This window comes from Sturnira hondurensis, unplaced genomic scaffold (assembly GCF_014824575.4).
Source record: "Sturnira hondurensis isolate 20B ecotype Veracruz unplaced genomic scaffold, ASM1482457v3 Scaffold0000780, whole genome shotgun sequence".
NCBI lineage: Eukaryota > Metazoa > Chordata > Mammalia > Chiroptera > Phyllostomidae > Sturnira > Sturnira hondurensis.
Window position 1 is genome coordinate 17,705,969 of NW_028073411.1, and position 15,182 is coordinate 17,721,150.

At 54.8% G+C, this 15,182-nt stretch overlaps 1 protein-coding gene across 1 annotated transcript in view; it reads right to left on the reverse strand.

Annotated features, from left to right (window-relative positions):
• HTT (huntingtin) overlaps positions 1-15,182 on the reverse strand; it is a 103,119-nt gene that overhangs the window by 67,322 nt on the left and 20,615 nt on the right. Inside the window, exons 3-12 of the mRNA XM_037046643.1 lie at positions 14,839-14,959; positions 13,341-13,400; positions 12,451-12,530; positions 10,671-10,809; positions 8,314-8,455; positions 7,526-7,704; positions 6,265-6,469; positions 5,120-5,167; positions 2,840-2,920; positions 678-1,039 (exon numbers count right to left, since the gene is read on the reverse strand). Of these exons, the coding sequence (XP_036902538.1) occupies positions 678-1,039; positions 2,840-2,920; positions 5,120-5,167; positions 6,265-6,469; positions 7,526-7,704; positions 8,314-8,455; positions 10,671-10,809; positions 12,451-12,530; positions 13,341-13,400; positions 14,839-14,959 (1,417 nt within the window). The remainder of the gene's footprint in view (positions 1-677; positions 1,040-2,839; positions 2,921-5,119; positions 5,168-6,264; positions 6,470-7,525; positions 7,705-8,313; positions 8,456-10,670; positions 10,810-12,450; positions 12,531-13,340; positions 13,401-14,838; positions 14,960-15,182) is intronic.

Consider the following 15,182-nt stretch of genomic DNA (forward strand, 5'->3'; position numbering starts at 1 on the left):
CAGCTAAGGGTGTGCAGGAGGCAACCAATTAATGTATCTCGCACACTGATGTTTCCCTTTTTTGAACTTCTTAATTGTTTCTTTATCAAGAGAAGCTTTTCCTTAGCTCAAATATGCACGTGCCACAGTTCAGGAACACGGGTCAGTGACAGCCTTCCACGGAATTCACCCGAGAACTTCTCTGCACTCCGAGAGCACGCTGCACCCTCAGAGACACCAGCCTTCCTCATCTCCTCAAAACCTTTCCTGGAGCCATCACGTCTGTGAAACCTGCGTATGCCTCCTTTCACGCCCCAGCAGCACCAGACTCACAGGAAGCTGCACCCCCAGGACACACAGATGGCTCCGACAAGATGAGATCGCAGACCCCTGGCAGGAGGCCACGCACGGAGATTTGGTCAGAGCACTGGAAGACATGGTCATTGTGTTCGCAACACCAACGTCCTCCCAGGTGGAGACATGGGCCCGAGGTGTCTTCTCTCCCTCCTTCTCCCTCCATTCCCCGCTAATAATAAACAAAATCTTTACTTAAAAAAAATTGAAATGCTCCCTGTCTTGGCAAAGTCCTTATCACACACTAATCTAATTTCTGGCCTCACCGCCCCCCGGTGAGGGGCTCAGACAGGGGCCTCCAGGAAAGAGCTCCTGCAGAGAGCAGGCCAACCCCACCCACTCACGATCTCAGAGCTGTCTGAAGGGGTCACGGCCGAATCGGGGCCCTCGGTGGAGGTCTGGGAGCTGTCACTGATGGGGGAGGAGGCCTGCGTCCCGTCATTCAGGTCCACGGCCACGTCGGACGGGACAGTGCTGATCTGGCTGGAGCTGTGGCTCAGGATGTCCTCCTCGTCCCCGTCGGTGATGGCGCTCGTTAAGTCGCAGCTGGCCAGGTCCACTGCATCCGGCTGCAGCGTGTGCTGTGCCCGGGGCTGCTCGGTGATGATGTCGTGATCTGTGGCGGCAGCAGCTGAGCTGGCAGAGCCAGGAGTGGAGACCCCGGGAGAGGCAGCCAGCCCCCCACAGATCTCGCCCTTGACTGAGGGTGAAGACAAAGAGACACTCATTCCTCAAAGGCCCGGGAAACACATTCAACGATGATGAAATATTTGCAAAGTACCCTAAAATTCACTGTCTCTGTTTTAATGGCAAAACTCCTGAACTACAGTGAAACTACGAACTAGTGTATCTCAAAAGTAAGACAACAGGGCGCCCTCCAAACATGACCAAAACTGTTTTCCACTGTGCTACTGACCTACCTCTCACCACATGACTCCGCTGTCAATAAAATAAGGGTCAGCAGCAGGTACCTGTCACAGTCTACTAACCAAAACCTGAGCTGGGCCCAGAAGCATCGCCCCTTCCAGGCCTCTGCGGCTGCTGCAGCCCTCGCTCCAGGCCGCAGGGTAAGACCTGCAGCTCGCAGGCAGGGCCCAGAGCCGCAACCACACATGCCTGGTGCTCTGGGCAAGCCATGCTCAGAAGTCGCCATCGCCTTGAGGTGAGATTTCCTTCTTCCCAGACCCTGTTCAAGACCCCTAAGCTGTTCTCAGTCTCCTGGAGCATAAATTTGCACGTGTTCTTCAGATGGTTTTTATATTCCCATTAAAAAAACACTACATGCAAAACCACTACAAAGAGATTTATGAAACCTGTCCTGAAAAAGTCCAGCCATTATTAATACAATGAGAACGGTCTATGTGACACTGATGTCACCTGGCAGCCAAGGAGAGTGGGCTGGAATGTGCACGTGTTCCAGTCCTTCACTGAACTGGTCCGTGGGGGCAGTGGATGCCATTGAGTGAGCATGTGTACTGTGTGGTCGTTGCATTCAAAATGACTGAGCGAGGAGGAGAGCAACGGATCTGCATTACATTTTACATTAAGCTTGCACATTCTTCTGTGGAAATTATCTGTATGGTTCAGAAGGCCACAGCTACGGGCCACTGATGCTTGGCAGCTTCATCACGACAATGTGTCTGCTCATATATCATGTCTTGTGCAGAATTTTCTGGTGAAACATCAAATCACCCAAGTGACTCAGCCCCCTACAGCCCAGATTTGGTGCCCTGGGACTTTTGGCTTTTCCTAAAACTAAAATCACCTTTGAGAGGGAAGAGATTTCAGACCACCAATGAGATTCAGGAACATACGGCGGGGCAGCTGATGGTAAATGGAAGAACTATGTGAGTCCCAAAGTGCCTACTTTGAAGGGGCCTGAGGCGTCACTATCCTCTGCACAATTTTTACTGTAGTTTGTATCTTCTTCAGTAAATGCCTCCATTTTTCCTAGTGCATGGCGGGACACCTTCCGGACAGACCAAGTGCCAAGCTGTTGGCAGGGGTCAGCCCTGGAAACCACTGGACCAGAGAGCACTTGAGGTTTATCGTTACAGCTATAATTCTGTTGTTTTAACTTTATTCTTGTAATTGGAAAATCAACTGCTATTGTGTTAATGAATGAAATAAAGAGCCACCACTGTGATAACCCAGACCTTCCCTCCTAAATAAGCCGTTCTTATTTAGCCGCTCTCACTGGACCGGGCGCCAGCGCCCGAGTCAGTGCACCCTGGCCAGGCGGGCGAGCAGGCAGAGCTCCGTCACAGTACGCCGCCCACAGACGGCGTGGAACCCCATTTCCCTCGCAGCCCAGGCAGTTCAGGTTCACCCACCATCCCCCACTCAGACTTGTGCCCACAGAGTACAGACCTAATTGTAAAACAGCCTAGACCAAGGAAAAGAGCAAATACCTAAGGCCAGAAAACACACACACATTTCAGAATGAACATCACAGAGAAGCCGGAATTCTCCACCACGAGCAAAAGGCCTCCCTCCAGAGAGCTACCTGCGAAGGCCGGGCTGCTGCCCTCCGACCTCGGCTCGGAGTCGTCCTCCAGGGCTGCCGCTTCCTCGAAGAGCTCCTTCCCTAGAAACGGTGCAGCAGGAGCTCAGCTCAGCTGAAAGAAGGACTAGGGAGGCCAAGCAAGCGCACAGTCCAGGCGGGCAGTCCCACACACATCGTGCTTACCCCTGCGGTCTGTCCGCATAGGCAGCATTTTCCTGCCCGGAGAGCGCGGAGCATGGGCAGCACAGAGGTGTCAGAGTGGCATTTGAGTCAGCACACCGACATGGACAAAAGTCCCACACAACGGTCTCAGGTGGTGCTGCAAAGGGTCCTCGCGCCCGATAACTATTTATTGGCTTGGATTACTGTTAATACATAATTTCTATTACTTTTTAATCTTAAAATGGTGCATTAGGTCTGGAACCAATTCTGTTAGCCCTTGGGATATTCGGGTCCTAGTTCCAATGGCATAACAGAATTTATACATGAACCTTTATATATAAAGGTTACTTTTAATTTGCTGGACTGTAAGGTTAACAATCAGAACTCAGGCAATGTATAATCTGAGAGGTTAGAATATTTCATCTTTTGCAAAATTTAAAAACACATGGTACAGTTTATGGTTTCCAGATTATACTTGTAAGAAAAAAAATACAAAAGTCTTAACACGATTGAACTGGGCTCATTAAATCATACAGTTATATTGCACATACATGTCACTAAATGACAGTAACAAAATAATTTTTGGCAAGCTCTAACCTGTAATTTCACTTATCTCCAAAAACCAGATACGGGTCTAAACAACTCGTAGAAACCCACACTGGTGTGACATTAAAGGCAAAATAAAAAAAAAAAAAGCAAAGGAGCCCAAAACTTCAGATAAAACTGACTCAGCTTGCCTACTGAACAACAGGGCGCCGCATCCCTCAGCAGGCACCAGGCCTGGAGGAAGCCAGGAAAATCCCGTCCCGAGAGCTCAGCTCCTAATGAAAGCAGTCCGTCCCTGCAATCAGTGGTTTGCACACTGGCCGCCAGGAGGCCTTGCCAAGGGCAGCCCCCCTGCCCACGCCATCCTACGTCCCACAGTAACTCCACTTTTCTCTCTCGTAGAGTGGCAGGCTTCCGTTGGAAAAACAAATTTGAGAGAAAAAACACAAAAGTTCATAACCACAGCTCTACAGGAAAAGACAAAACAAAACAAAGAATGCCGGGAAAAATAAAAAAGAGACAGCAGACACATCCCGCGATGCAGCCAGAAGAAAACAAAGCAAGTCCTGTCAGCCAGGGGACGCAGCCGCCCTTCTGCCCTCACTGGGAAGGGCAGCCGAGACAAACGCAGCATCGGAGCAACAAGGCACGGGCCCCAAAGCTCCCAACACAAGCCCGAGAGACTAACTTTCCTAGGGTCCTTCGGCTTCAAACAAGCTCGGCATTCACATCTAACGCTTTGGTGAAGCATCCCCGTTACGGCGGCCCAAAGACCACCACTTCTAACTTCTGGGAGATGTTCGCTCAACTCAGAGGCAGCCAGAGTACCACTCTCGTTGCGACCGCATGCAATGCTGCAAGTATTAGGCACCAGGCTCTCAAGGAAACGCATGGCTCAGAAAAAGATTAGTTAGTATGCTGGGTGTCAATTACCCTGTAACTAAAGACAAGAATGTCTTTTTAAGGTTTCAGAATTAAAACACAACAGCAATTACTTCCTATGGAAATCTAGACTAGAAAAAAAATAACTGGAGTTGCCCTAAAAATAATTAACTGTATCCCTCTGAACACTGTGTGGCCTCCGCAAAGCCAAACATGGCTGGGAAATGACAGGCCGCCCAAATTGGCTAAACAGTCAGCAAACACCACTGCCGACTACACTGAACAACGCTGACTGGGAAGGCGAGTCGCCTTGACTGAGCACAACACGCTCCCTCACACCTGCTCTAAGGACGTCGGCGACAACAGCCCCACCCGTCAGCGCCGTCTGTGGCGCCCTCCCTGCCATGGGACAGGGCAACGGTCATAAAGGAGGCAGGATGGCCCCCAGGGCTGCACTGCCCACCACCTAGCCTGTCACAGAAAGAGTCCCCCAGCCTTGCCCGGAAGCATCACAATGGGAAGCAAAGCAATTGTGGGACACAGCGGTTTTCAAGCTGCCCACTAGGCCTAGGCAGGTCCAGCCACATACACACAACCCTCTGAGAGCACGAAGCACAGGCAGGCCCGGCGGCCTCACAGGGACACGGGAAAACCAGCGGGACTCCAGACTCTGGTTTCTGAAATAATCACCTTGCTGCTTCCTTGGAAGGACAGGGCTGCATGAAGAACCCCCTCCGGCTGCAGATCACAAAAAAAAAAAAAAAATGACAGATATGAAAGTAAGGTAACAAGTGGCTAAAATTCAGAAGGAATTCAAAATTCTTCAAAAAGCCTGACTCAACTTGAAACCGGAGAATATGTGAACACGTTTACATAGGCGGTGCCTAAGTGCCACAGACTGCACTTTCATTCCAACATGAAACTTACAGCACCACTAAAGCATCTAGTTCTACAGCTGTGGCCTGAAACGTCGGAAGAGCTCACACAGGGTGCTTTTAAAAGGCCAAATTGAAAACATCAGAAACCTCAGATTATCTCGTCAACTCACAATCAAATTTCCATTAGAAACACACTCATTTCTGAGTATTTCAACAATTACTTCTAGGGCACACACTCCACAGAAAAGAGGATTTCTAGGTTCAGGCACACGACCACTTTCTGCTCCTGCTGCAGAAACGGGTGCTAAACAAAGCGGCAGTTAGAAGTTAGGCAAAGCTCTGCGGATGCGGCAAGTCACGGCCACGTCACACCTGGGCTGCACTTGGTCAGCCAGAATGGCAAGGCCAAGGAGAGGCTGGAGGCACGGAAGCCTCCTCTGTGCCTGCCTCAGCTCTAGAAGGTGCAGTGCAGGGCTCCCCATCATTTCCAGCTCCCCCAGGGCGTCTTCACGTCAGACAAGGCCCACCGTCCATAAGGAAACAGCAGTCCACGTGCAGCAGCAGCGGGGGTGGGCCCAGGGCCCAGTCCCCACAGCAGAGTGGGGAGTAGGGACAGGGTTGCTGAGGCGGGGCCAGAGCAGGAGCGGGAGGGTTTTGCTAAGGTCCGTCAGGGCAGCCAACAGGGACCCGAGGGCAGAGAGAAACAATAGTCCCTGGAAGACTTGAAGGTCCCGTCTCTGGCAAAGTGACAGAGACCACGGGTCCTAGACGTCCTCTCCCTCAGGTTTTCGCTTCCCAGAAGACGAAAGGCCACGTGGAGGTGACCAAGCCAGAGAGAGGGTCCCCCGTGGGCACCTCACCTCCCCCCACTTCAGCCCTCCCTTTGTAAAGTGGGATGACGCCACACTGAAGGTTTGGTGAGAACCTGAGGCGTCACAGGCTCAGCCCAGAACTCACCTATCAGCTCCACAATACTCCCGCTGCGGCTCCGCCCGCCGGGCTCCCGGCTGGGGGCTCCAAGCTGGGCCAGGCCGCCAGGCGTGGTCAGGGCCCGCAGCAGTGTGGGGGGCGGGGTCCGGAGAAGCTGCTGCAGGAGCTCCAGAGCCCCGGTCACCACGTTGTGGTCTGGGTGCTGCGCGTAACGCAGGGTCAGCTCGTACACCTGCAGGCGGAGAGCAGGCGCTGCCATCACGGCTCTCTTAGGCACACTACGTTTTGCCTTTTGTTTCTGAGTCTCACGGCGGCAAAACGTGTGCCTTTTCCGAGCGAAAACTTTCTCTGTTGCTTCTACCAGGGCGATCAGTAGCTTCCACAGGGTTTTCTAAATTCCCGGAATGTCTTTCACTGTGATGTTAACTCCCTAAAAGGAGGGAGAGGCGTCCTCAAAAGCAGAGGCGCATGAGCTCCTGCCTGCCAGCCTGCAGCTGGCCGCCAAAGCGGGAGAAGGCTCGGCCTGCAGCAGTGACCCCGCCGTGCATGCGGCAGGTGAGAGCCACGGTCACCAGTGGCACCGAGACACAGCTCCCCACGGCTGGTGGAGGGTCAGGCCGGACGTGACCCGCATTTCAATGCTCTACCTTGTCACATGGAGATAAGGGCTTCATTCTCTGCGCCTTTGTTAGAGATGCCGAACACAGAGCAGCAGCGGAACCTGTGTCCCATAAACGACCGACAGTTTCACAGTGTGAACGTGTGATTTCAGGCAGCCTTACGCCACAGAGTGAGTCGCGATTCATTGAAGTTCAAAACTGACCGGCACTCTACTTCCACCACAGAGTTGGGAAGCCTCACCTTTAACACAAGTAGCGCACGGGCTGGACCGCACGGGCCGAGAGCACACAGGGCCGCACCGAAGGGCACAGAACAAAAAGCCTCAGAGGCAGCGCCTTTTGGACACTGGGCTTCAGACCTCCCGGATGGAACCTCCGTCACTCTGGGTCACAGCTCCGCAAACAGCAGCCCACGGGCGACCTGGCCCACCCCGCGTCTGTGTGTCCGGTGCCTCGTGCACCGCTCTGGTCCCCTTGAGAAGTTTCCCTTAGTTTCCCTCAGATATGATTGGGAGTCACGTGCCTAGGGGTCATGACCTTAGGCCATGAACCAGGTGGCCTGACTCCAGAGTCCGTGCTCTTAACGGATTCTGGGGCTCCCGTCCGAAGGACCTGCCCCCCACATGGCAGTCATCTCCGCATCTGCACTCCAGTGAACCCGGGCCTACCTGCACCAGCTGCTCTGTCGAGGGGGACACCTCCGTCTCTTTCCGTGTGACCCCGAAGCTGCCTTTCAGGCTGGTGTCCTGGCCCTGCTGCTGCAGCAGAGGCACCAAGCCCCTCAGCGCGAGCAGCACCCCCAGGACCAGCAGGGGCGGGGGCTCGTCCGCCACGGGAGCCAGCAGACCTGGAAGACAGCACAGGGCCCTCAGACGGGCTCGCTGCGGGGAGCGTCGGGGCTCCATCTGGGAAGGAGAAGGGGCCACAGGAGCACCCAACCCCGAGGCTGGCAGCGGGGGACAAAGGCGGCACCGACACTGCTGCGAAGAAACAAAAGCAGCATGGGCAGAGACCTCGGAGCGTAACGGGCGGCCCTTACATTGGGCTCTGCTGCGCCTGGAAGTCAGGCAGTCGTCACTCACGACGAATGTCCACAAGCCACCTGCAGCGTGTGCTGGTGCTGACTCCCACAGTCGCCCCACGAACACAGGACACACTCAGCAGACCCACGCAGTGACGAGGCCCGCAGGGCCCTAAGGCTCGGCTTCAGCCCTCAGGGACGCCCTGCATTCGGAGCCACGTCCACCAGCTGCGCAGTCAGGCTGCGTGGAGGCCCAGGCCTGGGAGGCATGTGGGGTGGCACACCGGCCCGCACCCCTTCCCCACTGTCTGTCCTTGCTCACGGCTGCACCCACACTTCTGCAGGGAGGAGGAGCAGCTTTTCTGAACCCCCACACAGGCTCACCGCAGCCCCAACCTAGCCCCCATTTCCCGGCCAGCCGGGCCCGCGCCTCACCCAAGAGCACGCTGAGCAGCCAGCTGTAGAAGTACTGCGTCCTCCTGGAGTGCTGGCAGATGCTCACTGCGCAGCTGGCCGCCGTCCGCCGAACCGTCGGGGAGCTGGACTTCAGGTTCGCTAGGAAGGCCTTCAACAGAACCTGCAGGAGCAAGAACCCACTTGGCTGGAGGAGGGCGCCCCAGGGAAGCTTGCCATGCATTTCAGGAAACTCGACCTGCTCCGAGTCCTTGCAGAGCATAAATCATCAACAATTCCGGGCTTTCTTTAGCCACATGGATGCGCCCCAATTTGGGGCGTTCCAGAGCAGCTTGCAAATATGTAGTCTACTCACTGCCTTCTCGCGTGCAAAAGCAGGGACATGCATGTGGAAGGAAGCCTTAGCTCTGGAAAAGCTGTACCCCCAGTATTCGGGGACAGGGTCAGAAAACGACACTGCCCCGCAAATAATGAAGTCAAAGCAAAAAGAGCATGAGCCACTAGTACAGCAACACCCGGCCTCAGAGACGCTTTGTCCACGTGCTGCCTCGGTGATGGCCATCGAGGGACGTCCTGGGTCTAGAGGACACACAGCCTGACTGCGCTGGGACAGGACGCTATGCACACCGCTCCAAGAAAACAGGGAGAAGACCTGTCACTGGACCTTCAGCGTAAGCAACAGAGATGCTGAGATTCTAACCATGGCCACTGAAGCCTTAACAACAGCTGGCGAGCAAAGGGGCGACCATCCAGCAGCCTGAGCTTGGTGGGGATGCCGCCTAAGAACACCCATTTGCCGTGACTCTGAACAGTGCTCTGAGTGAGAAACTGTCCCAGCTGCTGGTGAGTGCTGGCCACTGCTGACTGGGTCAGGGATGCCATCGGGGCCTACACAGGACCTATGACTCCAGGAGAACAAGCTGCAGACAGACAGACCGGTGCCTGACTTACACGCAGCTTTCTCCCCACAGGGGCTGGCACCCCTGGTTCTCAGAGGTGCGTCAGCTCCCAGTGAACCTACAGATCAGACCCTGGGACCAGACGGGTGAAGGAGCCACACCTGGCCACAGGGGGTCCCAGCAGTCTGTGGCCTCCAGCGCCCCAGAGATACCACCTTGTCAACTTATCTCTGACCAACTTTTTCAGCTCCAAGAAAAAAGTGTCAGCACCTTAAAGAGCTCCTTTGAGAGAAAATACACATGAACATATCGCTGAAACATCACATGAGGACATGAGCACAGGGAAAGGTCAGCATTATCATGAAGGGTCAGCCCACTGCGAGCCTAAGCAGTTTGGAAGAGTAAATACAACTGAATAGGAGAGCTCGGGGGCCTTCTCGGGTCTGAAGCCCCCAGTGCCAAGAACTGCCTGGGAGAGACAGCGGCCGGGGCACAGAGACTCAAGAAGGCTGTGAGCCAGGGAGAAGAGAGATGGGCATCCAGGCGCTGGGAGTCCAACGGGAGAGCAACAAAAGTCGCTCCGGGGTTAACGACCAGGAAGAGCCCTGGGCTGGAACTGTGCAGCAGCCCAGCCAGACTGGAGCGTGTCCCCGGGGTCTGGGTAGGCGATTCTAGTTGGCGCAATGGCCCAGCAAAGTGTCTGCCCTGCGGGAACCACTGGGTGCACTTGACCAAGCCGCTGAAAGGTGTGAGAAGACAGAAATGGCCAAAGAGCAACAGCACAGGAGAGAGGCGGTTATCAGCCGCACGTACACAAGGGAGCTGTGCAGAGAAGCGGAACCGTGGGGCAGAACATGATGAGCGGGGACCATTTATGAAGGCGCAGCGTCGCACACACTGACATGACCACCGCACAAAACCGGGCGAGGGTGGAACCAGGCCCATGTCTCCCACAGCAGAACACCCAGAGCCAGCCACGCAGGCAGGCTGTTTGGCAATACCGGGCAACACCAGAACAGGACTGAGCCACAGAAGCAGATGGAGAACCTGTCGTCCTCAGACCCTGTGACAGGGCCACGACTCCTGGACATTGCAAACGGCACAGTAAAGCAGGTGTGAAGGCAGCTTGCCAGGGCGCAGAGTGAACAAGAGGTCAAGGGGTCCCTGACAGCTGTGGGGCCCTCCGTGCACTGCTCCCCACTTGCAGGCCCCGAACAGCTGACCCTCCCCACCTCGCCCTGACCAGCACAAGAGCCAACCCCATGCACCAGAACCCAATCTGCTCGGGAACAGGGCCCTCTGAATCTGCGCCCCAACTCGGCTCTGCACCCACAGGAGACAGCAGGAGAGGAAAGAAGCTCTTAGTGGGCCCCAGGGGTCTTGACCTGAGCTGCAAGCACAGGAGAACTCCCAAAGCGCCCTCGAACGACCCCCCACCAGACTCACTCACAGGTTTGGGACATGAGGTGCCAATCATACCTTAATTTCATTGTCATTTGCAAAGTTGCCGAATGAAGCCATGATTTTGGGGAGAGCAGCAGCCAGGGTCTCCTGCACAGATTCCTCGGGTCTCCTGCTTGTCCGAGTCAGGCAAGGCAGAAGGTTCACCAAGTAAGGCCTGCAGAGGCGAGGGGACATCGGCTACTCCAGTGGGCCCATCCCAGGAGACAGAAGCAGCTGGTTTGGAGCTGACCTCCCCAAAGGGGCGGGAGGAAGAACTGCGCAGGAAGTTCAGACGTGGGAGACGCTCGCCCTGCGTTTCTCCTACGGCCAGAGACTCTCCAAAGCTCATTTTAAAAGTTACTTGCAGTGAATTATAATCATTACTGGAATATTCATAGTTTATGTTACATACAAAACAAGAGATAATACAAGAAAATACAATTTCAAAAATAAAAGGTAGAAATGACCATTGGGTTTTCTTGGGAAAAAAACATCACAAAAAGCATTTCTAACTTTTCCACCTAAGTAAAGCCTTAGCAATAAGAAGACCTGGAACTCTCAAGAGAAAGGCCCACTCTGTAGGAAGGGCGGGGGCAGCATGCGGGGCTACAGGTGTGAGGAGCCAGGACCACCGAAACCCTCCGCCAGCGAGGAGAGCAGGACAGGTCTGCGTCCAGGACTACATTAGGGAGGCGAGGCTCCCCTCTCTAAGGAGACAGGTTTTTGGCACAGACCCCAGGAGTAAAAAAAAAAAGCCATCGAGAGGAAGAGAAACCTGACATTCTGAAGAAGTAAAATCAGCCAAATGAGTCAAAAGAGAGTATGTGAGGTATAGGGGCTCTTGGGGCAAGATCCCCCTGGGTCTTGCAAGCTAGGGAATCTAGGTTCAACCTGAACAGCTCTAGGAAGTGAACCCCGAGTTCCAGGGAGGAAACACCGAGATCCCGTCCTGTTTCCTTAAGGTTCCTTTGGTTGCTATGTGGCGAACTGGGGATGCGCTGCTTAGAAACATAACAAACAACTCCAAACGAGAACAGTAAAAGCAGGTGGTTAAGCAAAGAGAAACCTTCTCAGCGACGGCAGCCCCACAGCCCTGTTACGCAGCCTCACTGGGCTCCCCAGCAGCGGCACAGCCGTCACTTCACACTCACGGGGAGGGTCTGGGCCACCCCGCCAGCTCCTCGGGGGCTCGGCCAGGGGTCTGCAGACGTGCTGTCGGTTGGTGGGGCCATGAGCGTGGACTTGCAAACTGTGCTCCCTCTTTTGTTTTCAACCCATTAGGACAGGACTGTCTCAACTGGCTGCGACTCTCATGTGACTCACAGTTTCACATCCACATTGTCAGCCCGAGTCACCGAGGAAGGGGCCTATTTCCCTAACTCCCACAGTGAGCACCAGTGAGGGCGAGACCTGGCCCCCAACCCCCTGGCAGGCATCTTTTCGGCAGCCGCCATGTGCAGACACTGCCCTCAGTGTTGGGCTACAGCAGAGGACAGATGGGGGGACCTCTGCCGTCTCCGACGCATCCCGGGGAGGGGAGGGTGGGAAGTGAACAGGCATGCTGACAAAGTGCGAGAACATCCCTGAGCGCAGTGAGCTCAGGAATAAATGGGACATAAAAAGGAAGAATAAATGGGACACAGACCACAACTCGGAGGGACAGAGGTGGGCAAGTCTAGACAGAGTGCACAGGAAAGATCTCTAAAGAGGTGACATTCGAGCTGAGATGTGAAGAATCCACAGGAGCTGGCCCTCCACCCAAATAATAATAATTAATAATAATCATCATCGTCATTAACCAGAGGGTACAAGGTACCTGCATTTCTGGGGCCGAACCAGGTGAGCCAGCTCAGCAAACCTCCACAGGGCAGCACGCAGGCTTCGAGGAGCACCATTCTGAGTGGGTTTAATGAGCAGTGTTACGTTCAGAAGTCACAGACGCGGCCTGGCTGGCGGCCCAGTTGGCCAGAGCGCCATCCCGATGCACCAAGGCTGCGCATTTGACCTCAGTCAGAGGAGCGTACGAAAAGCAGCCGACGGATGCAGACCATGTGCAACAGCAGATGAGTGTCTCCCTCTCTTCCTCCCGGTCTCCCCGCCTCCCTCTCTCAGAGGAAAAGAATCCACAAATTAAAAAGGAATTTGAAAAATAAATAAAAGTCACAGACACTAGTACCAAGAGGACTTCATATAAGCAAAAGCATTTTCTTCAACATTAAATTCTATTTTTAGAGAAACGACCACGTAAATGTTTAACTGCTTTAGCAAGTTTATGGTTTGGTGAACTGAATTATAAAGAAATAAAAATAAGTTACCATTTCAAATTCTCATGTCATCTTGTAAGTAAGGAAGAGTAACGTTTTGCCCTGGCTGGTGTGGCTCAGTGGACTGACTACCAGCCTGTGGGCCACGGGGTTGCTGGTTCAATCCCCAGTCAGGGCACAGGCCTGGGTTACGGGCCAGGTCCCCAGTAGGGGGTCACACACTGGATGTTTCTCTCCCTCCTTCTCCCTCCCTTCCCCATCTCTAAAAATAAATAAATAAACCCTTTTTAAAAATAACGTTTTGAAGAAAACTACAACAATCTACTTTACCAAACAGCTTTTCCTTCTAACATTTTAACTTATTAAATATAAAATTTCACAAAAGCACTTAATAAGGTGAAACAGGACCACTGTTTCTCAACGACAGAAAATAAAGGCCGACCTTTTTAATTTCTTTGTAGAGCTCCAACTGCAGCCTCGGGAGACTGGAGTCCATCAGAGCCTGCGACAAGACACGGGAGTGTGTTCGGGGAGGCAGGCCGCTAGCTCCATGGGGAGCTAACAGGCAACTCGAATTCCCACCTCGGGGCAGAGTGGGCTTAACAGCAACTAAACTGAGAACCTGTTCGTTAAGGAAAAAATAGTACATGTGCTGGAGGCTATTGGATAAACTGGATTCAGCTGTTTCGCCTGAATGAAAATGGAAGAGGAAGAATTTAACTTTTACTAATATCAAATACTACATAGTATCAAACTCACTGGCAGAGCGTTTGAATCCGTTCTACAGCTCTCTCTACAGCTCTCCGGCTCTCATCTGACAACCTCAACAGCCGAGAGAGAAGGCCGCCCGGGAAGGCCTCTCTGCAGGGTGCGCTCTGCTGGGTGCCCCACATCAGAGCAAGGCCCCGAGTCCGAGCGCCAGCAGGTGGCGGCGGGCCTCCAAGGTCAGAGCCAAGGCGACCCCAAAGCGACCCTGCACCCTTTCTGAAGGCCTGGTCCCCCCTTGGTGCCCAGACGCTCCCAGCCACAGGGCCCCAGTGACCCCCCGAGGCCCAGGCACCGAGCTCCTTCCCCTGGCCCACCAGCTGCCTGCAGACTCCCAGCCCAGGGCCTTTCCCCACTGAGACAGGCTGCCGTCGTCACCCAGCTTCACGTCTGACTCCTCCAAGCATGCCAGCCATCACTGAGAGCTGCTCATTCTCCACTGAACGAAGTACGACTCCCTGAACTGGCCTCAGCACCCTCCACCAAGGGCCCCTGGCACACCCAGGGCTGGACACCATCGTGGTTAAGAAGGCCTCAAGTCTCCCGGCTCCCCCAGCAGCCACCACTCCCCTGGACAGGAGCTTGGAGCCTCCTGACTGCCACCCAAGCCACCCGCCTCCCCCACAACTGAGGGCACACCGCCTCACACAGCCTGTGCGTGATGGAGGCAGAGCCCACGGTCAGGCTGTCCAGAGTCCCCAGGGCCCTTCCCCACAGAAATGAAGAGCAGAATGTGCCCCGACACCTGGGCCACAAAAAGTCTGGGTCTGGTCGCAGGCATGCAACAGTCCTCACTACAAGACAAGAGTCCAGGCCTGACACCGGGCACAGGGCCACCCACAGGCTCCCACCCTGGCCCTCCTCTGTCACGGGAGAGCGAGCCCAGCCGGACCCAGACCCCACTGCTGGGATGAGCACCGGGTGAGGAAGCTGGAGCGCAACCGGCACCACTGTGCCTGGCGTTGAGCAGAGGAGTGGCTGGGAGTGACTGTCCCCATCTTGTGTCCTGGGTCACGACCTGAGACTCTGGAATCACGCACTGCAGGTGTGGCCGGGATGCCAGCAGACGGCGCCTCCAACCGCACACCAGAAAGGCGACCCGAGCAGGCACCCCGAGGGACCAGGCTGCGCCAAACCAAAGGGTCGCGGTCCGGCACGCGCGCCCGGGCTCTTACTTTTATGACTTTGTTGAGGCACTCGTCAGCCACCATCCTGACGTCCGCCTCGGCATCGTCACTGCACAGCAGGAAGAGCTCCACGGCAACGCCCAGGAGTTTCTGGAATTCTGGGGAATTCCTAAGTGAATGAGAAGAGGCTGTCACGGCTAGGAAGACCCCCCGCAGATGTGATGACGAACGCAGCGTGGTGCCCAGCATCCACAGGGGACTCTGGAACAGAAGGGGACGTCACACGAGCCAGCGGCGCGCCACGCCAACCTGCTGCATGGGAAACAGGCACTGTGGGGGGGTGAGGATGCTGGAACGTGGGGCGGCCAGACTCGGGGCATGGGGGAAGTCTG